The 23,118-nt window shown below is 46.8% G+C and overlaps 1 protein-coding gene across 5 annotated transcripts in view; it reads right to left on the bottom strand.

The window, feature by feature from the left end:
- Positions 1-19,992, bottom strand: part of Mta3 (metastasis associated 1 family member 3) — a 117,419-nt gene extending 97,427 nt beyond the window's left edge. For all 5 annotated transcript variants that reach the window (XM_029471265.2, XM_029471267.2, XM_029471264.2 and 2 more), the window contains exons 1-3: positions 19,920-19,992; positions 17,760-17,827; positions 11,881-11,974 (exon numbers count right to left, since the gene is read on the bottom strand). In XM_029471265.2, coding sequence (XP_029327125.1) covers positions 11,881-11,974; positions 17,760-17,827; positions 19,920-19,947 — 190 coding nt within the window. In that variant the 5' untranslated portion in view covers positions 19,948-19,992. The remainder of the gene's footprint in view (positions 1-11,880; positions 11,975-17,759; positions 17,828-19,919) is intronic.
- Between the last annotated feature and the right edge of the window lie 3,126 nt (positions 19,993-23,118).

The following is a 23,118-nucleotide window of genomic DNA, read 5'->3' on the forward strand; positions in this document are numbered from 1 at the left end:
GTCAGTGAGATGGCTCAGTGGGTAAGGGCCCCTCAACCAACCCTAATGACCTAAGCTGGATCCCCGGGAGCCACGGAGTAGAAGAGAATGGACTCTTGCAGTTTTGTCTTCTAACCTCCACACAGGATGACGGGGACACATTCTAGGGCTCTAAACTGTCATTTCTGGCAACCCAAATTGAGAGAGCTATTCTGTGCTGTGTTCCTACTAACTGAAAAAAAGGCATAGGTATTGTCATCTTCTTGACAGGACATCCAAAACTGTGCTCCAAACTTCAGAAAGCCATTTCCCCTGCATGGCTAAGTCATCTGAATAGCATGCTATCAGCGCAGCTCCAAAGAATTCAGAGGGACTGGGTACCCACAAGGTCTGCTTCCTGGATTACTTGAGTTCCCCAAGACCCTAAGTAGGCTCTGTTCTGTCAGCGTTGGTTCCCGGTGAGGAATCCAACCCAGCCAGACTGCTTCATTTCTCTCACTGATCCTGGCTGATACAAAACTACTGTTTTCCACTCTCTGAGGGGAACTTGATTTCATCCCAGCACAGGGCAAGAGAAGAGAAAGCTCTGACAAGCCTTGAAAAGATAAGGAAATTAGCTAAGGGTGAGGGAGATGGCTCAGTGGGTAAAAGCACTGGTTTGAATCCCCAGAACCCACGTAAAAAAGCTAGCTGTGCAGAGTCTGTGCAGGGAAATGTGCCCGGGAGAATGCCTAGCAGCTCATAGGCCAGCAAGGCTGCTAAACACAGTGGAAATCCACAGCAACCCGCTTACACAAAGTGGAAGGCAGGGGGCCACATGTGAAAAAGTCCTCAGCCCTTTATCTGCACATCACTCACACACACACACACACACACACACACACACGCCCACCTAGGATGCACAAGGCCTTGAGTTCCATCCCCAACAATTTCTCAGAAGGGAAAAAATATTTTAAGTCGCAGCAGGAATATAAAGAATTTACTGAAGTAGTCCAGTGTAATGACATACATCTGTAATCCCAGTATTCGACAAAGACAGGATTGAAAGACTGAGTTCAAAGCCAGCATGAACAAAGCAAGATTATGGGTTTTTTTGGTTGGTTGGTTGGTTAGTTTTTGTTTTGTTTTGTTTTGGGTTTTTCGAGACAGGGTTTCTCTATATAGCCCTGGCTGTCCTGGAACTCACTCTGTAGACCAGGTTGGCCTCGAACTCAGAAATCCGCCTGCCTCTGCCTCCCAAGTGCTGGGATTAAAGGCGTGAGCCACCACTGCCTGGCCCAAGATTAAAGAATTTACTGAAAAAACTATTGTGATGGTTTGGTAAGAATGGGCCCTATAGGTTCATATAATTGAATGCTTAGTCACCAGGAAGTGGAACTGTTTGGAAGGATTAGGAGGTGTGGCCTTGTTGAAGGAGGTGTGTCACATACATGCAAGCACATGCTAGGATAGAATTGTATATTATATAAATATTAAGCATATGTATAACTGGGGTTACTCTATAAACTTGTTCAGTAGTTTACCTTAGAATTTTTTAAACTATGTCTGTCTGTCTGTCTGTCTGGGTGTGGGTATGGGTACACATCTGCAGAGGCCAAAAGCATCAAATCCCTGGAGTAACAATTGGTTGTTAGCTGCCCGATACACATGTGTGCAGGGAATCACACATAGGTCCTTTAAGAAACCAGGCCCCTTTATGCCTGGTACCGTTGTTCTTCTTAATGTCTGCACAGTATCCCAGTGTGTGAATAAGCAAGGATTCACTTAGAGAGTATGGAGACTGTTTCATCAAGATGGTTTCCGTCGTAAAGTGTGGAAAATGGACTCTAATTCTCCTCTTACCAACCACTGCCTGGGGTTCTCTCTGCTACACACTTCTCATAAAACCCTGGCATGGGAGGCAGATCTCACAGAAGAGAATTGTATTCACTTCTCAATAGGAGTGGTTATGCCAGAGGGACCCTGATAACTGTGGGCCTGAGAACAGCTTCACTAATCGGAAGTAGTAGCTGTAATATTGTGTGTGTGTGTGTGTGTGTATCAGGCTGAGCTCTCAGAGCCATGATGATAATGAACTGACCCTCTGACCCTGTAAGCCAGTCCCAATCAGATGCTTGCTTTCTTAAGAGTTGCCTTCAAGGCAATAGAACAATGACTAAGACGATTATATGCTTCAATAAAAATATTTTCTTTGTTGTTGTTTTCTTTTTTGTTTGTATGCAGAGACACGGTCTCATGTAGCCCAGACTGACTTTCAGACTTGCTATGTAGCTGAGGGTGACCTTGAATTTCTGACCCTCCGGCCTCCCCTGGTGCTGGGGTGACTGACAGGCAAGCATGTTAACTCACCAACAGTCCTGGTTTAGGAGGTGCTGGGGAAGGAAGCCAAGGCTTCATGCCCGCTCACGAGCACTCTCCAGCTCACCTGTACCCCAGGCCTCAGAAGACTTCCTTTTGACAGAGAGAACCAGGCGCTAAACACGTGCATTCCCAGTACTGGGGAGACGGAGGCAGGAGAACTGCTCCAAATATGAGGCCAGCCTGGTCCACACGGTGAATTCTAGACTACATCCTGAGACCTCATCTCATACAACAGAACCAAACAGAACGATCAACTGTGGAAAACTTGACTAGCTCCACTAATTATAAAAATGGCTTTCATTTAACCACTCATGAAAATACAGAGCACAAGGAGGACCCATATCTTTCCAACCCATAAATCATGTCACATAATCATAAAAGTAAAACCAGCACAAAGCCTTGAAAAAAAACTTAGGAATTACCCAATTGCTAGAATGCCTCATTTGGTGATCAATAAGCAACATGACATAAATTTTAAAGTAGGAACAGAATCCTTGCTGTTTAAAAAAAAAAAAAAAAAAAAAAACAGAAACCGCTAATATTCGAAAGAACAGATCGATAAGAAAATGTATACCATAAAGCATAATTAACTTGTCAAATACTAAAACTTTGTAATATTTACAGTTGATAATAATCTGGCTAATGAGACACAAACTCACTATAACTGCTAATTATAAAATGTCATTCACAAAAATAAAAACATCATAAAACAGCAAGAGGAAAAATAACCCCAGAGACACAAGTTTATTGCTTTAATGCTCTGAGAGAAAATAGATTTTATGCCAACTTCAATCAAGTAGCAGAAAGCAGTCCAGAAAGACCCGAAAGGTGTCACCAAGGGCATGGCTAGCACTCTGTCTCCGATGATTTTTATTTTTTGAGACAGTGTCTTACGTATCCCAGACCAGGTTGAATTCTTAATCCTCCTGCCTCCACCTCCCAAGAGCCTAGACTACAGTAGTACCATGGCCCCCGACATGGCCTTAGGCTTGATCTGAAAGGCTCACTAGGACAGGCTTTCACTGACTGTAGGAAGCCAAGTGTATGCACACACATCTTCCCTGTTCTCAGGAGCTGAGGCAGGAGGGCTGTTGCTGAGTTAGAGGCCAGCTTGGGCTACATGAATTGGCAGCCAGCCTGGGCTTGACAGTGAGACTCTGTCTCCAGACAAACAATAAATAACAGAGGCAACAACAACAAAAATTAACAAAAGGACTTCACATCACAGATCTCAATAAATAAGCACCTTGGAAGAAATCCTCCAGATAGGAACAGAAATGTCACCAAAGATACACAGCAGCTCACTGACATAAATCTCTCTCACACACACATTGTCACCAAAGATACACAGAATGCCTATGCTAAAGGACAAACCAATAGAAGAGAGAAAAAAAAAAAAAAAACATTACCTGCTAAAGAATAATAATCTACTGAGCTAGGTATGGTAACCCACCCTTTTAATCCCAGCACTGGAAAGGCAGAGGTAGGCAGATCTCTGTGAGGCTAACCTGGTCTACATAGAGTTCCAGGACAGCCAGGGTTACAAAGAAAGAGACTCTGGGTATAAAGGAAGGAAGGAAGGAAGGAAGGAAGGAAGGAAGGAAGGAAGGGAGGGAGGGAGGGAGGGAGGGAGGGAGGGAGGGAGGGAGGGAGGGAGGGAGGGAGGGAGGGAGGAAGGAAGGAAGGAAGGAAAGAAGGAAGGAAAGAAGGAAAGAAGGAAAGAAGGCAGGCAGATACTTAACAATGAATACCCCAGAACAAGCAAATTTCTTCAAAGTTCTAAGAGAAAAATATTTTGAACCCAAAATCCTATAAAGACCCACACTAACAATATGTATGATGATAAAGACATTTTAAGGAATGCAGAGATTTAGAATATTTGGTATCAACACATTTTGTGGGGGAAAAAAATTTTAGATAAGCACATAGTCCAGCAGAGTGAGACACAACGGAAACAAGGGTGATGTCAACCTGGGGAGCAGGGGGAAGCAGGCAAGAGCACACACAGGACACACCTCCCTACGCTTTTTGTTTATTCTGCACGTGAGTGTAGGTCTATGTACGAGTAGGTGTATGTGTTTCTTAATGTATTTATTCTCTGTGCGTGAGTGTTTCCCTTACATGTGTGTCTGTAGACCATGTCTACCTGGTGCCCAAGGAGCCACAGAGGGCATCGGATCCCCTGGACTAGAGTTACAAATAGTTGTGCACAGCCCTGTAGGTCCTTGGGGATATAACCCAGGTCCTCTGCAAGAGCAGCCGATGCTCTTAATTTCTGACCATCTCTTCAGCCAGGGAAATAGTCTTAAAAGTAGCTATGGACGCCGGGCGTGGTGGCGCACGCCTTTAATCCCAGCACTCGGGAGGCAGAGGCAGGCGGATTTCTGAGTTCGAGGCCAGCCTGGTCTACAAAGTGAGTTCCAGGACAGCCAGGGCTATACAGAGAAACCCTGTCTCGAAAAACCAAAAAAGGGCTGGTGAGATGGCTCAGTGGGTAAGAGCACCCGACTGCTCTTCCAAAGGTCCAGAGTTCAAATCCCAGCAACCACATGGTGGCTCACAACCATCCGTAACGAGATCTGGCACCCTCTTCTGGAGTGTCTGAAGACAGCTACAGTGTACTTACATATAATAAATAAATCAAAAAAAAATATATAAAAAAAAAAAAAAAAAAGTAGCTATGGTATGGTATGGTATGGTATGGTATGGTATGGTATGGTGTGTTGGTATGGGCCTGTAATCCCAACATTTGGGAGGCAGAGAGCAGGCTGATCTCTGTACATTGTACATAGCGAAAGCCTGTCTCAGAATCAACCAATGAATAGATGACGAGGCAGCTGAAAGGCACTGAGAAATCAAGTGACAGAGATGACCAGGGAAAACAGGCAACTCCGGCTCGAGCGCCACGGAGTGAGGGGACCAAAAGCCACAACCACAAGCCAAGCCGGGAAGCCCTACTACCAGCAAGAGAAACCCACAGGTCTTTCAAGCCTCACTGGAGTCAGCATAAGGACTGACAGTGACTTCTCCTACAGGAGGGCCAGGAGTGAAGAACGCATTGCAGAGTGCCACAGCCGTAACAAACAGTGAGATGAAATAGCAGCGTCCTCTCAACAAAGGACAGCCCAGAAGCAGACAGAGCTGCTCTGTCAAGGCTTCCAGCAGACCGTGAGAGAAAATCAGCAAAGCTCTGGGATCTAGTGAGGGTTTGAGGGACGAGAGGACAAGTAGGGGCTGGGGGTACAAGCTGGATGGCAGAATGCTAGCATGTAAGCTCAATCTTCAGCCAAAGGGGTCTGACGATGGTGGAACACTGGCCTGTAGAGAGCCTGGGCTTCATCCTCAGACGAGGTCACAGGGGCCTGTGATGTCATCATTGGAAGGGACATGTAGGTAGGTGGGTCAGAGGTTAGCGGTCGTGCTCAGCGCCATAGTGAGTTCGAAGTGAGACAAGACAGGCAAAAAGTGGTACCCCCAACCCTGTACCACCCTCACCCCCCCAAAAGGCAACAAAGAATTAAGAGGAATGACAAGGAGGAAGAGAAAAGAACTTCTGTCCCCAAACTATTCCTGAAAGTAGTGAGGGAGGGAGCCCATTATACAGAGCAAGATTACCGACGCCAAAACCAAGTGATACACACCAACAAAGACAAAGAACGCTATCCCCGTTCCCTGGATGAATGTAGACGTTCTCAATAAAATACCTGCAAAGGACTGGGAAAGCAGAGAGCAAGTAAGGGCAGCTGCTTGATCCCCACCAGTGCACATTAATGAATTAAAATGCCTTCAAACCAAATTCAGCAAAATATTAAAGAGATCACACACCAGGTTCCAGTCAGCTTCATTTCAAGAATTCCCCTTTCACCACATAGAAATCAATAAATAAAACACAGCACATAAATCAAATCCACGACAAAAGTTCAACCACCATCTCAGCATACACAGAATAAGCCTCACAGGGTCCCACGGTATTGCACTAGAAAAACCCTGGAAAAGCCAGGCAGTGCTGGCACTCAGGAGGCTCAGGCAGGCGCATCTCTTGAGTTTGAGGCTATCCTGGTCTACAGATCGAGTTCCAGGACAGCCAGGGCCACACAGAGAAACCCTATCTTGGGAGAAAAATCTAAGCAAACAAAAAGCCTGAAGGAAATCCCGGCATGGTGGCACACACCTTTAATCGCAGCACTCGGGAGGCAGAGGCAGGCAGATTTCTGAGTTCGAGGCCAGCCTGGTCTACAAAGTGAGATCAAGAACAGCCAGAGCTACACAGAGAAACCCTGGTCGAAAAACCAAAAAAAAAAAAAAAAAAAAAAAAAGCCTGAAGGAATTTGAAAGACAGCCACTGTCATAGCATGACAAAGGTGAGGAAGGACAGACAAACAGCCAAACCTACAGCAAACTCCCCCGTGCTTTCTCAGTACAGTGCTTGCCTTCTCGAGCAGAAGTTACTCAAGAGTAGAAAGGGGCACAAGTAGGATAAAAAGCCCGACCATCCCTCTTTGCAAATGGTGAGGTCTACACCTAAGACCATCCTCCATTATACAGCGAGTCCAAGGCTAGCCCCAGCTATTCTGAGACTCTGTCTCAAAACAAAATATTAAATGATCAAATCGCCTACTAATAAAGCTAACCAAGCGGCACAATGAAAACAGTGAAGGAAGAAACTGGAGAGAATTGGGGACAGACGTATGGGGACAGACGTATGGGGACAGACGTAGCTCAGGAGGAGAAGGGCTGCCCCAGGATTCCCAGGGCCCACAGCTCCATCCTGAGCGCCACAAAAACCAGGAGCAGCCTTTCACACCTGCGATGCCAGAACTCGTGAGGTGGAGGCAGAACGCTCAGAAGCCCAGCGGCATCCTCAGCTCCACTGCAGGTCTGCGGCCAGCTCAGACATGAGACCCAGTCACAAAAATAACTAAAAGTAAGATACAGAATAAAGAAGGGATCCGAAGGCAGAGAGGCAGCCTGTGCTGTAGGACCTAAATTGATCTACCAATTCAACCCAATTCCCATGACAGTCCCCATGATGCCCCTCACGAAACAAGAACAATCCAAGACACCAGAGGGATCCTAAGAAGAGCAGAGCTGAGCTGGGCGTGGTGGCGCACGCCTTTAATCCCAGCACTCGGGAGGCAGAGGCAGGCGGATTTCTGAGTTGGAGGCCAGCCTAGTCTACAAAGTGAGTTCCAGGACAGCCAGGGCTATACAGAGAAACCCTGTCTCGAAAAACCAAAAAAAAAAAAAAAAGAAGAGCAGAGCTGGAGCTCCAAAATATCTGCATACCTCAAAGTATGCTGGAGCCATAGTAACAAGCCAGCAAGCGCTGCCGCAAAACACAACAGGATGGGTAGAGAGCCCACAGCTGATGAGACGGCTCAGTGGTTAGAGCACAGGCTGCTCCTTCAGAGGACCTGGGTTTTCCCAGCACCCTCAGGCAGGTCACAGCTGTCTGTAACTGCGGTCCAAGGAATCCTTCTGGCTCCTCTGGGCACCAGGCATGCATGTGGCACACTGACATACATGGAGGCAAAACCTCACACACACACACACACACCTAACAATCACCTAAGTTTTAGCAAAGATGAAAGGACAGGCCCTTCTGCAAAGGATGCTGGGAAAACTGGATACAGAATGAAGCTGGAGGCCTCTCTCACCCTGCACAGAATCAATTCAAACCAGACCAAAGCCCTTAGTGGGCAACCTGAAAGGAAAATCGGAGAATAAACACACTTTGAGAGATCTAGGCAAGGGATTGCACAAAAGTCTGCACAAAAGTCAAGAAAGAACCCTGGGCAAGCTAGGCGTGGTGGCACACGCCTTTGATCCCAGCACTTGGGAGGCAGAGGCAGGCGGATTTCTGGGTTCAAGGCCAGCCTGGTCTACAAAGTGAGTTCCAGGACAGCCAGGGCTACACGGAGAAACCCTGTCTTGAAAAAACCAAAAAGAAATAACCCTGAGGATGCCTGATGGGAAGGAGCTGGCACAGTGCGCTACTGCACCTGTTGTTCTGGCAGAGGACTGGATTCCAAGCACCCACATGGCAGGCAGCTCACAACCATCCATATCTCTACTTTCAGGGAAACTGACACTCTTTCTGAACTCGACAGGCACCAGGAACGTGTATGGTCCACACACATACATGCAGCAAAGCACTCGTGCACATTGTGGTGGTTTGAAAAGGAATGCCTCCCCACCCCCCATGTTCTAATGCTTGGCCCATAAGGAGTGGCACTGTTATTAGGTATGGCCTTGTTGGAGGAAGTGTGTCACTGTGGCGGCGGACTTTGCGGTTCCATATGTTCAAGCTACTTGCAGTGTGGCACACAGTCTCCTTCTGCTGCCTGCGGATCCAGATATAGAACCCTCGGCTCCTTCTCCAGCATCGTGTCTGCCTGCAGGCTGCCATGCTTCCTAGCATGGTGATAATGGACTAAAACCCTGAAACTGTAAGTCAGCCCCAATTAAATGTTGTCCTTTATAAGAGTTGTCTTGGTCATGGTGTCTCTTCACAAAAATAAGACCCTAAGACACATAAAACAATCTGGGCAGCGGTGGTACATGCCTTTTATCACAGCACTCAGAAGCAGGAGGCAGAGGCAAAAGCAGGAGGATATCTGAGTTTGAGGCTAGCCTGGTCTTCAGAGCTAGTTCCAGGAAAGACAGAGTTTCAGAGAAACCCTGCCTTGATAAACAAAAGATAAAAGCCAAAAAAAAAAAAAAAAAAAGCTGGGCGTGGTGGCGCACGCCTTTAATCCCAGCACCCAGGAGGCAGAGGCAGGCAGATTTCTGAGTTCAAGGCCAGCATGGTCTACAGAGTGAGTTCCAGGACAGCCAGGATTACACAGAGAAACCCTGTCTCGAAAAAACCTGGAAGCAGAGACAGACTGATCTCTGTGGGCGTGAGGTCAACATGGTCTACACAGGGAGTTCTAAGCCAGCTAGAGCTACATAGGGAGATCCTTCCCAAGGGGGGAAAATCTTTTCAAAGAATTGACTAATGGGACTGCATAAAATTAAAAGTTTTTTTCACAGCAAAGGAAACCAGCAGATGAACAGACAGGCTGCATAATGGGAGAATAGCTTTGCCAAGTAAGCATCGGAGGGAGATTAAGTTATCTATAGTGACTCTAGAAAGAACTCAGACCAGATTTAGTGGCTCGCACCTGGAATCTCAGGACTGGAAAGGTGAGACAAGAAGATGACCAAGAGCCGGGCGTGGTGGCGCACGCCTTTAATCCCAGCACTCGGGAGGCAGAGGCAGGCGGATTTCTGAGTTCGAGGCCAGCCTGGTCTACAAAGTGAGCTCCAGGACAGCCAGGGCTACACAGAGAAACCCTGTCTCGAAAAGCAAAAAAAAACAAAACAAAACAAAAAAAAAACAAAGAAGATGACCAAGGAGTTTGAGGCCAGCCTGGGCTACAAGCCTGCAGTACAGTGTGAAACCTTGTCTCAAAGAAACAGAGAAAAAAACAAACTCCCGGGTGCCGTGGAGCACACTAGTGATTCCAGCGCCTGGGAGGTGGAGGCAGGAAGATGAGGATTACAAGGTCAGACTCACGTAGGTAGTCAGTTCAAAACCAGCCTGGGATACATGAAAACTAGTCTGAAAACAGAAAAAATAAATTTTTCCTAATGTATTTTACCACACCTGTGGTAGCTTGAGTAAGAATGGCCCCATAGGTTCCTGTGTTTGAATACCTGGTCCCTGGTTTGGTGGAATTGTTTAGGAAGGATTAGGAGGTGTGGCCTTGTGGACAGAAGTGTGTCATTGGGTACTGGCTTTAAGTTTTCAAAAGATTCAGGCCATTCTGCTTCATGTTTGTGGATGGAGATATGAATAGCGTTCTCAGTCACCGCCCTGCCATGTATGCTGCCAACTGACTTCCTGCTACTTCTCAAAGCATGGACTCTAACCTTCGGAACTCTAAAACTAATTAAACGTTTTCTTCTATAAGTTGCCTGGGTCAAGGTGTTTTATTGCAGTAACAGAAAAGTAACTATGACAAAATCCCACTGTTGACCTTTGGTCCACATATGTGCATGTGTGTGCACATGCACACACCCACACACACACACACACACGCACACATTCATACACGCACGCACACGCACATTTTAAGCTACCCAAAAAAAAAAAAAAAAAAAAAAAAACCTGAAACCACCAAGTGTACTAGCGATAGGAATTCTCCATATCTAAATAAAACGCAGCACCTTTTCTAGCAAAATTTTAGTTTCTTATATACCTAATACTCTAAATATGGTTTCTTATATACCTAATACTCTAAATATGTCATAATGGAAATAAAATTGCAGTATTAACTGGATTTGGCAACACAGACCTGTATTTGGAACGCTTAAGAGGTTTGAGGCGAGAAAATCATGAGTATCCACAAAGTTGATGCTCAAAAACAAACAAAAACGTAACACATTGTCCAGTTGTTTTAAAGAGAGAAAAGTATCCCCCAGTGAAACACCTCACAATGAAATGTAAATTTCCTCAAATCTCCACCCCACAAAGAAACTATTGAAAATAAACAATAACAAACCTACTACCCTGATGGTTTGCTAATGCGAACGTTCAAATCGTTTTCATTTCAGTATGGTAATTATTTAATAAAAGTATGCATGATATAATCTAAACAGTGTGACTTGGGATTGTAGCTCAGAGGTAAAGCACCTCCCTAGCCCACTCGAGGACTTGGATTCACTCCCTAACACACACACAAATATTATTAAAATATAAATCATATTAGGATATATAAATTATGTCACTGTATAAACACAGGGAAAAGAAAGAAAAAAGACAAATACTACCCCAAAACTTAAACCACAGGAAAATTAAACAATGAAAAAATGAAGTTCCTCCAGATGGCTCAAGGGATAAAGGTGTTTGCTACCAAGCCTGATGATCCAAAGAATTACAAGGTGGAAGAACAGAGGACTCTTGAAAGGTGCGCTCCAGGGCTGGTGAGATGGCGCTTCTGCCTCTGAAGGCAGTGGGTTTGCATGTGGTACACAGACACACACAGACACACACACACACACACACACTCTCTCTTTCTCTCTCTCTCTCTGTGTATGTATATATATATATATATATATATATATATATATATATACACACACATACATTCATGTATGTGTATGTGTGTGTGTATGTCAAGGCACCCATATACACAAAATAAAAATTAAATTAAAAAACAAATTTAAAAAAAGAAAGAGGGGCTAGAGAGATGGCTCAGCAGTTAAGAGCACTGACTGCTCTTCCAAAGGTCCTGAGTTCAATTCCCAGCAACCACATGGTGGCTCACAACCATCCGTAATGGGATCTGACACCTTCTTCTTGTGTGTCTGAACACAGCTACAGTATACTCATATAAATAAACTAAATCTTTAAAAGAAAGAAAGAAAGAAAGAAAGAAAGAAAGAAAGAAAGAAAGAAAGAAAGAAAGACAGACTTCATGGTAACAGAAAACATTTCCCGTCCATCATGAAAAGCCTTTTTCTTTTGACCCACAAGAAAACCGTCTCACTCACTAGCATGCTTGTCGGCGAGCATGATAAGCGTGTTGGAGATGTCCCGTCTTCTGTAAAAGCACACCACTTTTGCTTCCACATTGCCGCTTGCAGTCTAAGAAATAAGAAGAATAGGTCATATATATAGGACCTGAAGTCTCAAATGATAAATGTGCTTAAAGGCTGGGTGTGGCGGCACATGCTATGATGGAAGGATTGCTCAAAGTTAGAGGCTAATCAGATGTACACAGAATCCCACACCAGCCAGGACTACAGAGCTGTCTCAAAAAGACAACCAAACAGCAGGCCATGGTGGCCTCCCAGCATTCGGGAGGCAGAAGCAGGCGGATTTCTGAGTTCAAGGCCAGCCTGGTCTACAACAGAAGTTCCAGGACAGGGAGGGCTACACAGAGAAACCCTGTCTTGAAAAAACAAAACAAAACAAACAAACAAACAAACAGTGAAAGGTAGACAGGAGGAAAGGGAGAAGAGCTCCCTCTAACCTATGTCATTTAGAAGACCTGTGGATGAGTCAGGGTTTCATGTAACCCAGGCTGGCCTCGAACTCACTACCCTCTCCTTTGCACTTTCCTAAGCATGTACAGCCATACCAGATATATTAATCCCTCCAATATTAAATATTATATTATCCCACCAATAATCCGTTCATGATATTGAAAGTGACCCCCTCAAACCCATCTGCAGACAGCACAGATTATATATAACATCACCAAGCCCCAGCTCCAGGGGCCGTAGCCAGCATGCAGGACAGGCCTAGAAAAACACCCTTCGTGCAGCCCATATACTTAGTTTACCTTCACATAGGAAAATACCCAAAACTGTAAGTTCCCAACCCTGAAGCTCTTACGTCTTCTGACTAGTCTAGAATACAATCAGCATGCTGCTTGGCTTAATTTACTGCAGCTGAGGCCCAGGCTCCCATTCTAATCTCTATAAATTCTGCAGCTTTCAAGTGGGTCAACCATTCACTAGTGAGTTCTTCATAAAAAACACATAAGATTGCAATAAAATGTTACTGTAATGTCCAATTTCTAACAAACGTGGCACACGTTTCTGAATGGATCTGGACTTAGATATATATATATTCAAATATAAAGAACATATACCATAATAAATGTGTCAGTTTTACTAAAATCAGCAGCAATATTTTAGGGGAGAAATGGCACTGTAGAGATAATGCCCCTTCAAGTTGAAATTATATTAAATTCCTACCCAAATGCCAATCTATTTCATAATGTTGTGATCAAACTCATCCCACAGAAGCAACGAGCCAGCAACCTGCTAAATGAACAGGCCGATATTTCCATGTAAATAAAATCTAGAGCTCCACTCGAAGCTTTTCTCATTTCTGTCTCATTAGTGTGTTCTAACAGCAAGGCTCTATCTACAAAGATGATTAAATTCTCAGATAAACCTGCTGCAGGGAGAAAGACGTTACTCAGAACATTTCTTCTTCTACTTTGTCTTTTAAACTTTTCTTTTGTTTTGTTTTGTTTTGTGTCAAGATCTCACAACATAACACAAGCTGGCTTAGAATTGGTAATCCTCCTGCCTCAGCTTACCTGGTGCTAGAAAAGGTGAAGGGGGTGAGGCATGATGATGCTCACCTTTAATCCCAGCACTCTCGAGGCAGAGGCAGGTGGATCTCTGAGTTCAAGGCCAGCCTGGTCTACAGACCGAGCTCCAAAATAGCCAAGGGTGCACAAACCCTGAGGGATCGGGTTGAAGAGATGGTTCAGTGGTTTGAGAGTCCTGGCTACTCACTTTGAGAAAAAGACTGGTTCAATTCCCAGCACACACATGGCAGCTCACAACTGTCTGTAACTCCAGTTCCTGGGGATTTAATACCCTCACAATGATATACATGCAGGCAATAATAATAATGATGATGATAATAATATCCTCGGAACTAAAGGGTGTGACTGTAGACAAGGTGCATTCTTAGCTTGTGCAAAGCCTAGAGTTCAGTCCCCAGCAGCAAAACCCTCGGCCTCGGCATACGCACTCCTGACTGTTGGATTGCTCCATAGTGCAGAATTGTTCTTCACTCAGGACTACGGTGCCTTTGTTCTTCCAGGCCTACAGTACACCATGGTTCGTCCCTTCCATAAAGGACACACAGACCATTTCTCTGAAGCTCTGCTACTCTAAATAATGACCCATTGAGCAGTGGTGGGTCTGTTCCAGTTTCTCAAGTGAGGGTCTACCACAGTGAGTGGAGGGGTTGAGGGTGCATGGGTTCTGAATGCTAAGAATTAATGACTCTGAGCTCGGGAGTTACCACCGCTAGGAGATCAGAGAGGCAGAACATCAAGAATTGAAGACAAGCCTGGGCTTCACAGTGAGCCCTTGTCTCAAAACAAAAACAAAAAACAAGGGCTGTAATCACGGCTCAGTATCATTGCACTGCCCTAGCCTGTCCAAGGTCCTGGGCTCAATTTCCAATACTCCAAATGGGAAGTGGGGGAAACTGATGGGAAAGCTTCCTAATTTCCATGCCTACTACCAAGAGTTCCCAAGTGGCCTGAGGATCCTGATTAAGACTCCATGAAACAGCTCAAAGGAATCTTTGGGAATTATTTACAAAAGCTTGTATTATGCAGGTGTGGTAACTCAGTATTACACCAAAGATATCATCTCAGCACTCAATAGGCAGAGGCAGGAGGATTGCCCCAGGTTTGAGGCCAGATCTGTCTACATTGCAAGCTCCAGGCCAAAAGACTATATACACTGTCTCAAACATGCACGGGCCTGAGCTCAGTAGTTAGTACTGAGTAGTGTGGTGGTAGGGAGAAGAGAGTGATAACAAGCTATAGCTATTTCTCAACACCACAGCACAGTCACGTGGGAGCCCTGCTGTATTCCAGCATTTAGGAAACCAGGAGTTCAAGACCCACTTCTACCTCAAAGTGAGTTCAAGGCCAGCCTGAACAGTGAATGACCCAGCTTTATAAACGAAAAAGGCGGGGCACGGTGGAGTACACCTTTAATCCCAGCACTTGGGAGGCAGAGGCAGGTTAATTTCTGAGTTCAAGGCCAGCCTGGTCTACAGAGTGAGTTCCAGGACAGCCAGGACTACATAGAGAAACCCTGTCTCGAAAAACCAAAAATAAAATAAAATATGTAGGTTCAACCTTTGTTTTTGTGGGTGGGGTGTATGTGTGTACATGACGAGACCGGAGATCCTGGGATTGCTTCTAACACGTGGGTTCTGGGGACAGACTTCGGCTCAAGTGCCCAGGCTCCGTGGTGAGCCATTTTACCGAGTGAACCGGCCATCTCGCCAGCCCTCTTTCCTCCTTTTATATACTTTTTTTCCTCCTGTGCACAGTGCTAGGGCACACAGCTCTAGAAATAGTAAACAAAAGCTGTACCACCACGGGGCCACACGGCCTTGAGTTAAATATTTGAAGGTGATAAATGAAATGGAAAAAGCAAGCAGGAAGCATTTTTGGTTTTGGAGACAAGGTCTCATGTTCTTCGGGCTGGCCTTGAGCTCTCCCTCTCTGTGAGCCGATGAGCACTCCCCATGCCCAGCCTCTGCTCCTCCGTAGTGGGAGGACTGATATGGAACACCACACCTAGTTTTTCGGTGCGGGGCAGGGAAGCTCTCCCCACTGAGCCAGCCACATTTCGCTCTTTCACACACTGGACAAGCCTAAGTGATGTATAGCGTGTATTTAAGAGATGAAGACATTCGCCATAGTCTCACAGATAAAAAGCAAAATCACAGATGTGCTAAGTTTAAAATGTCACACACAGGATTGTGCTCTGTAAACATGGAAATCTGGGATGCAAATGTGCCGCCTCTTGTGAGGACGGTGACAAAACCCAGGACCTTGAACAATCATCTTAAGAAAAGTCTGTAACTTTTACATTCAAAACTAAACCCTCTTGATGAGCATAGCTCGGTATGGTACATCTTGTACGCTTTCTTGCTGTAGGTGATTCAGGACTCTGATCCCTGCATTGAAGAGTCCCAGGCTAGAGCACCAGGAGTTCACAGCCAGCCTGGGCTACATGAAACTGTGGGCTTACAGGCAATTCTGCTAGGCTCCTCCTAAGGACCTACCACCTGCCTCGACTACTGACCTCCAGGTGCAGGACTGCTAGCCACCCTAGTTCTCTCTCCCCCAGTTCCCATGTGTTCCGGCTGGTCCCTCTCTCCTCCCCCTTTCTGTCCTTTTCTGCCCCTGTGCCTCTTGCTCCCATCCACCTGCCTCTACCTCTCTCCAGCCCCCTCCTCCTTTATACCAGGTTTCTTTGCATGGTGTGACTTCCCATGAGGCACCTTGGCATGAGCCCACCAGGTACCACCCACCCTCCCATCTACCCCACAGGGTTGGGGGTGTCGGGGAGCTTATATTTCATAACAGAAACCCTGTCTCAAAACCAGAAACCAAGCCAGGTGTGGTGGCGCACGCCTTTAATCCCAGCACTCGGGAGGCAGAGGCAGGTGGATTTCTGAGTTCGAGGCTAGCCTGGTCTACAAAGTGAGTTCCAGGACAGCCAGGGCTACACAGAGAAACCCAGAAACCCTGTCGGGGGGGGGGGGGAGGGGGGAGGGACAGAAACCAGAACCAAAACATCAGAAACTTCTCTTTTTTACTTTCCCCTAATCTGTGCTCAGATGAAATGACAGTAATCTTTTGGAGGACGAACATGGAGAAAACCACATATACATAAAAATACATTCTACATTGTGTTTATTTTCATTTCCTGTTTTTCTAAACCAGTGTGTACTGCAGTTTTTTTTTGTTTGTTTGTTTCAGTCAATAATACATTTTAAGTATTTTAGGATAAGTGGTTGGCACATAGTTAAGGGCATTAAGTAAACAATTGTTGAACTAATGAGTCTCTAAACTGTCTAAGGTTTATGCTAATACCTAACATTACTATTCATCAAGTACTTTGGTTCATTTGTTTGTCTGTTCGGTTTGGATTTTTTGAGACAGGGTTTCTCTGTGTGGCCCTGGCTGTCCTGGATCTCTTGTAGACCAGGCTGGCCTCGAACTCAGAAACCCACCTGCCTCTGCCTTTGCCTACCTAGTGCCAGAATTAAAGGCCTGTGCTCTGGGCAGCTCATTTTCTTTTCCTTCCATTTTTGAGTTCTGTCTCTCTCGCTAGCCTGGAACTCTCCAAGTAGGTTAGCCTGGTTGGCTAGTGCGGGAGCCCCAGGGCAGGATTATCAGCCTGAGCCGCTAAACCGGTTTTTCTTTCAGATTCTGGGAATTGAACTCAAGTCCTCATGCTTGCAAGTCATCTCCTCAGCCTCTCATTTTGTTTTTTTAAGACAGTCTCAGTAATACAATGCAGGACCGACTCAAACTAGATATCAGGTGCCTGCGTCAGTCTCCCAAGTGCCGGTGTTACACCGCGCCGACTCATTTTACAATTTTGTGTGTTGTGGGAAGGGGTGGAGGCTGAGACTGGCTGACACTGGGCTGCCATGCCCCTGACTCTAGGCATGAACCACCACGCCCAAATTAGATTCTTCCTTCTAAAGCTCGAGGAGGAATGAATATACTAACTCACTAGCAGATGTGAAACACAGCGCTTGGGAAACTGAGGCAGGAGGATTGAGATTTTTGAAGTCATTGTAAGCCTAGCTCAAACAAACAAACAAACCTAATACAGTCCTAAATATGAACAGAAATCAAGTTACACACAACTGGCCTGATCTTCAAGGTTCAAAGCCATCTGAAGAAACGTAACATTGGTCAAAAATCTTTATAAGAAGTCAACAAATATTCAGACACCTGCAGAACTCTGTAATTAGCCTGGAACTGAAAGTAAAAAATCACCTCTCAGGCCCTTTACCCAGTAACCCTTAAAGGGAAAGCACTTCAGTGTTGGACAGATGATGCCACACTGCTCACCTTGTTGAGTTCCTCTATCCTTCTGATTAGGTACGGGTTGCTGGAGGAATTCTCAAAGTAAACATAATCTGCAAACAAAAAAACGTACAGGTCTTTTCAACCAAGAGCTCACATTTGACAGCTCAGAGCCGTTTTCTTGTTTTCGTTTTGTTTTAGACAGGGTCACATGAGATAGCCTGGGATGTCTCAGAGAGCTTGCCTTGTTCACCAGACTGGCCTCAAACTCACAGCAGAGACCTGCCTGCCTCTGCCCAGGACTGGAGCCCTGGGATTAAAGGCGTGCCACAAACTCTTGGGCTACAACTCCCGACAGGTTAGGAAGTAGGCAAGCCACTGTAAACTGTTCCAAGTTTATCACCGTCCTAGAATTCCCACCCCTGACTAAGTAGCCCAAGCTCATCTAGAACTAAACATCCCCCAGCCTCACACACTCAAGTGGAGATTAGTGGCATATACCACGAACCACATCCTGCTTACATTTCATTTTCTTTTACAAAATAGCAGTCCAGGCTGGCAAGAACTGGTGAAGTAGTTGAGACTGCCCTCAGCTCCTATGCCTCCTGGCCCAACACTTACAGGCTGAATTTACTGGCATGTGCCACAATGGCCACTCTGGAATTAATTATTTCATTTAAAAAAAAAAAAAAGCATGACTTGCTGTTATTGGGGGGAGTGGGACACAAAGGCAGGAGGATCACAAAGCAGAGGCCAGTCTCCCTCTACATGAAAGGACTTTGCCTCAAACAACAACAAAAAGCACAGGTCTTAAATCCCAGCACCTATGGAGCAGAGGCAAGCAGATCTCTGTGAGGCCAGCCTGGTCTAGGACTGAGTTCTAGGGCAGCTAGGCCTAAGTCACCTTGCCTCAGACAACTAAACAACCCCACCACAACATGATAGGCAGACCCCTTCATCACTATATATCAGAGCTCACCAATGCACCCTCCCACTAGTGTCTCATCCCTCCAATCCAACCAGCCCTCAACAACGATTCTTACATAAAATTGTTGACCTGAAACAAATCAGGAGAAAAAGAAAGGCTTGCCAGCCCAAATTCATTTCAAACATCAACTTAAAAAAAAAAAAAAAAAAAAATCGGCGGGCAGAGTGTGTAAGGGCAAGCCAGGTATCAAACTTTTCCTTGCTCTACCTGGGATGGTGAGAAACAGGGGCTGGCTGTTGGGATTTTTTTTTTTTTTAACCCTTTTATTATATTTGATTCAACTCCATTTAGACCCTTCTTACAAAGAAATCCTGGCAAGTTTTCAACCCAAGGTACAGGATTTTTCCTCTACAGAGTCGCTGGAAACTTCCCACTATGTGTTTACCTGAGAGACTAGACTGCACAGTCACGGTCTACCTAGGCGGCTCTCTCCCAGCCCTCTGCTGCTAAGTGGCCTCATTTAGCCAGGCCATTCCCCCACCATCATCCATCAGGAGCTCGGCTAATGAGCAAAGACGGAAGAGCAAGTCTCACTCACAAACACGCCACTTATCTGAATTATTATTTTACCAGGAAGGAGGGAGGGAGGGCGTCGTGAGCAGGGAAAGTTTGTTTGACCTTATTTCTCTCTCTTCTGCAGAAGGCTGGGAAGACAGACAGCAGAGCCAACGTCCAGGCTGAGCTCTACTCCCTACCTGGGGCTGCGGCTCCCTGGCCCCACACACAGCCCCACTCTCAGGGGGGCTGAACGGGAAACCGAAGGGAATGGGGGGTGAAGCAGCGACGGTGCAGGGCCCGGGCTCTGCAAACAGGCCTGTCGAGCTCTGCCCCCCACCTGGGCCACCATCGTCCCCAGCCCACGCTAACACAGAGGCAGAAGCCGGGGTTTGGGGTGAGGGGTGCTCAAGCCCCCCCCCACCCCCATGCCCAAAAGCCACGCGAGGGAAAGACCACTCAGCTAGGGGGCTTGCAGGGGCTCTGTCCCTTTGGGGCGTTCGTAAAGGGGGTGTCCGATGCGTGTCCCCAGAAGAGGCCTGGCCCCGAGACGCCGGGCAGGAGCGGTGGGGGAGGGGAGTGGGGGTGGGGATCCCCCTGCGCCCCGCCCGCGGCGCCCTCAGCCCCGGGCTCCCGGGCTGCTGGCAGTAAGCGTGCGCCGCCCGGACCCCCGCTCCCACCGCCCGCTCCCCGACGGGCCGGGAAGGGCCGAGCCTTCCTACCTCCGACCCGGTACATGTTGGCCGCCATGTCCGCCCGCCCGCCCGCGGAGCCCGAGCCGAGCCCCGCCCGCCGCCGCCGCCTCAGCCTCGACCGCCGCCGCCGCCGCCGCCGCCGCCGCCGCCTCGCCACGGGGGAGGGGGAGGGACGGGGAGGGGACACCGAGGGAGGGGGCTGTGCCCGCCCCCAGCGCCGGCAGTGCGACGCCGAGCGGGCCGGGGAGGCCGGAGCACGGCGGGAACGGGGCGACGGGCTGCGGGGGGCCGAAGACCCCCAGGGGCCACCCGCACTAGCCTTGGGGTAGCACACCAGGGTCAGGGGCTGTGGAAGAACCAGGGTGGGGACAGAGGTTCAGCCACTCTGAGCGTCTCTCTCGCCCGCGTCACCTGTCCACCTTGGGACAGGTTCTCCTTTCCTGCTTCTGTCCCCAGGGACACCCCTCTATGTGTGACCTTAAGCACACGAACGCCCTTCTGGGTACAACTCTCCGATGCAGCCAATGCAAGCGACAGATGCTTGTTTGCGTCCCTCCCTCGTGGTGAGAGGACGTTTGGTGGCTTTAGAGCCTACAGGCCCTGGGGCCAAGAAGACCCTATATGCTTGCAGCTTGCTCAAGTCTGAGACCCAGCTATGAAAAGAGCTGAAAGCTGGCTTTCTCACCCCGACCACACTGGCAGGTCTGTCGTGGCTGTGCCAAAACTGGGCTGAACAAAACCGACCCCCCCCCCCCCCATCCTCTGGCCCTGCCTCTAAACAGGCTCTGTGTACAGCATGTACCAGGGGAGGCCTTCAGCACAAGAGGGCTTCCTTTGCCGGTAGAAGAACATGGTTTCCCCCCATCAAAAAGAGGAGGTCATGTCTCAGCTTGGGGTTGCTGGTCAGCTAACTAGTTTTATGTCAAAAAGCACGCCCTCGCCCCCAATCCCCGCTTTTTTGCATTAATGGGGATTGAAGCCAGGTCTTTGCGCAGGCTAGTCATTTAACTATAGAACTAACTTTTCATGTTTGTTGGTTTGTTTTTAAATTCTTAATACATTTATTTACTTATCTATCCATCCATGCATCTATTTATCTATCATGTGAGGGCATGAATGCTATGAGATATATATGTATAGGTCTATCATATGAGTAGAGATTGAACTCAGATAGTCAGGCCTGGCTGTACTGAGCTACCTCACCAACATTACTTGTTTTAAGACGGGTCTCAGCTCAGGCTGGCTCTTGTAGCCTCCTGCCTCAGCCTCTCGAGTGCTGGGTTATATTACAGGTGTAGGATCACTTGTCCCATCAGAAAGCTCTTAAGTGGCTAGTTTGTTTTCCCACGCTGAGTGGCTATAGATCCCTTTTCACGTTGCTCACACCCTCTGTGAGGGTTTGAATATAGACGGTCCTCATAGTACTCATAAACACCTGTAACCCTAGTATTCCATAGGCCGAGGCTGGAGGCGCTCCAGTTTGTGGCCAGCTTGGGATACAGAGCGAGATCTTCCTGACTGACTCTCCCCAGTGAACACATAACTTCTTTTTTTTTTTTTTTTTTTTTTTTTTTTTGGTTTTTCGAGACAGGGTTTCTCTGTGTAGCCCTGGCTGTCCTGGAACTCTCTCTGTAGACCAGGCTGGCCTCGAACTCAGAAATCCGCCTGCCTCTGCCTCCCGAGTGCTGGGATTAAAGGCGTGCGCCACCACGCCCGGCCACATAACTTCTTTTAGGAAAGCCAAGGCATTCCAAACTACACCCAGGCCTTGTTGCACAATAAACATTGGCCTAGTATTGTGGGTTGGAGTGCCTGATGATGCTGATTTAAAGGGCTGTGCCAAGGTAGGAGTTATCCCGGGAAAAGAAGACTGCATTTTGGTTGATGCTCCTCTAGCATACAATATTGAGAATAGCAGGTGTCTGTCGATTCCTTTGTACTCTGGAAAGCCTCAGATTCATTGGTAACTTGCAACTGTAAGTCCTCAGCCCTTCTGGCCCAGGGAAGAAAACAAAAGAGCTCTGGTACTCTGACAGTATAGCTGTTATTTATCATAACTCTTTTACTGGGGATCCTACCGAAAATATAATGTGACTTATCTGACACCACTCTCCATTTCTAAACTGACACACATCAGCTGATAGTTCACCTGGAATAGTATTCCGGCATCAGAACTAATCCCTCTGGCCCACAACAGCAGGAACCACAAAGTCTGTCTTCTACTAAGAATGCCGCCTGAAAATTCAAAGAAATGGATCATAAGTTTTAGAAGGCTTTCTCATTATTTTTAAGTAATAAGTGAACAAGAGTAGGGCTGGAGGTGCATAGGAGATGGCTCAGCAGGTGAAGATGCTTGCTGACAAGTTCGATCCCTGGAACAAACACACTGGAAAGAGAAAATTAATTCCCAAAAGTTATCCACAGAGCCCCACATGTACATCATGGACTTCATACATGCACAGATACACACATGCATATCATAGCCTACATACATGTCCACACACACACATATCATAGACTTCATACATGCACACATACACACATGCCCATCATAGACTTCATACATGCACATCATAGACTTCACACATACACACATGCCCATCATAGCCTACATACATGCACACATAAACACTGTTTTTCTTAAAGTCCAGTTGGGGAGTAGAGGCAGGAATAGCAGGAGTTCAAGATTATCCTAAACTGCATGGGGAATTTGAGGCTAGCCTGAGCTCCATGGCTGGGTTATAGCTGAATAAGATGTGACTAGATCCTACCATCCCTGAAGCTCTGGGTTAGATGCCCACCAGTAAATAAACCAAGCCTATGCTTCTAATCCCTGCACCCAATCTTTGGGTTGAAAGTGGAGGTAGGAAGATGGTAGGAAGGAGAAACTCAAGTTTTCCTCAGCTACACAATTTCATGACGCCATCCTAGACTACATGAGAGTCCATCTAAAAAGCAAAATAATAAGTAAAAAAAACCAAAAAAAAATCCTTCCTCAGAGTATCTCTGTATTCTTATTACTCCCTTATCTGCTTGTCCCATTTCCTCAGGTTTCTTGAGGTCTCTATACTTACCACAACAGGTATGTGAAAAGTGCTAAGAACATTTCCTACACCTGCCCACACTCAGCTTTTCTCCTTAGGAGCAGTCATAGCCTGGAGCCCCCATTAAAGACTTAGACCTGGGTCAGAACAGGAAGTAATGGTGGTGGCCAATTCAGACTCCC

The sequence above is a fragment of the Mus caroli genome, unplaced genomic scaffold, assembly GCF_978045245.1.
Source record: "Mus caroli unplaced genomic scaffold, Mus_caroli_1 scaffold_18, whole genome shotgun sequence".
Taxonomy (NCBI): domain Eukaryota; kingdom Metazoa; phylum Chordata; class Mammalia; order Rodentia; family Muridae; genus Mus; species Mus caroli.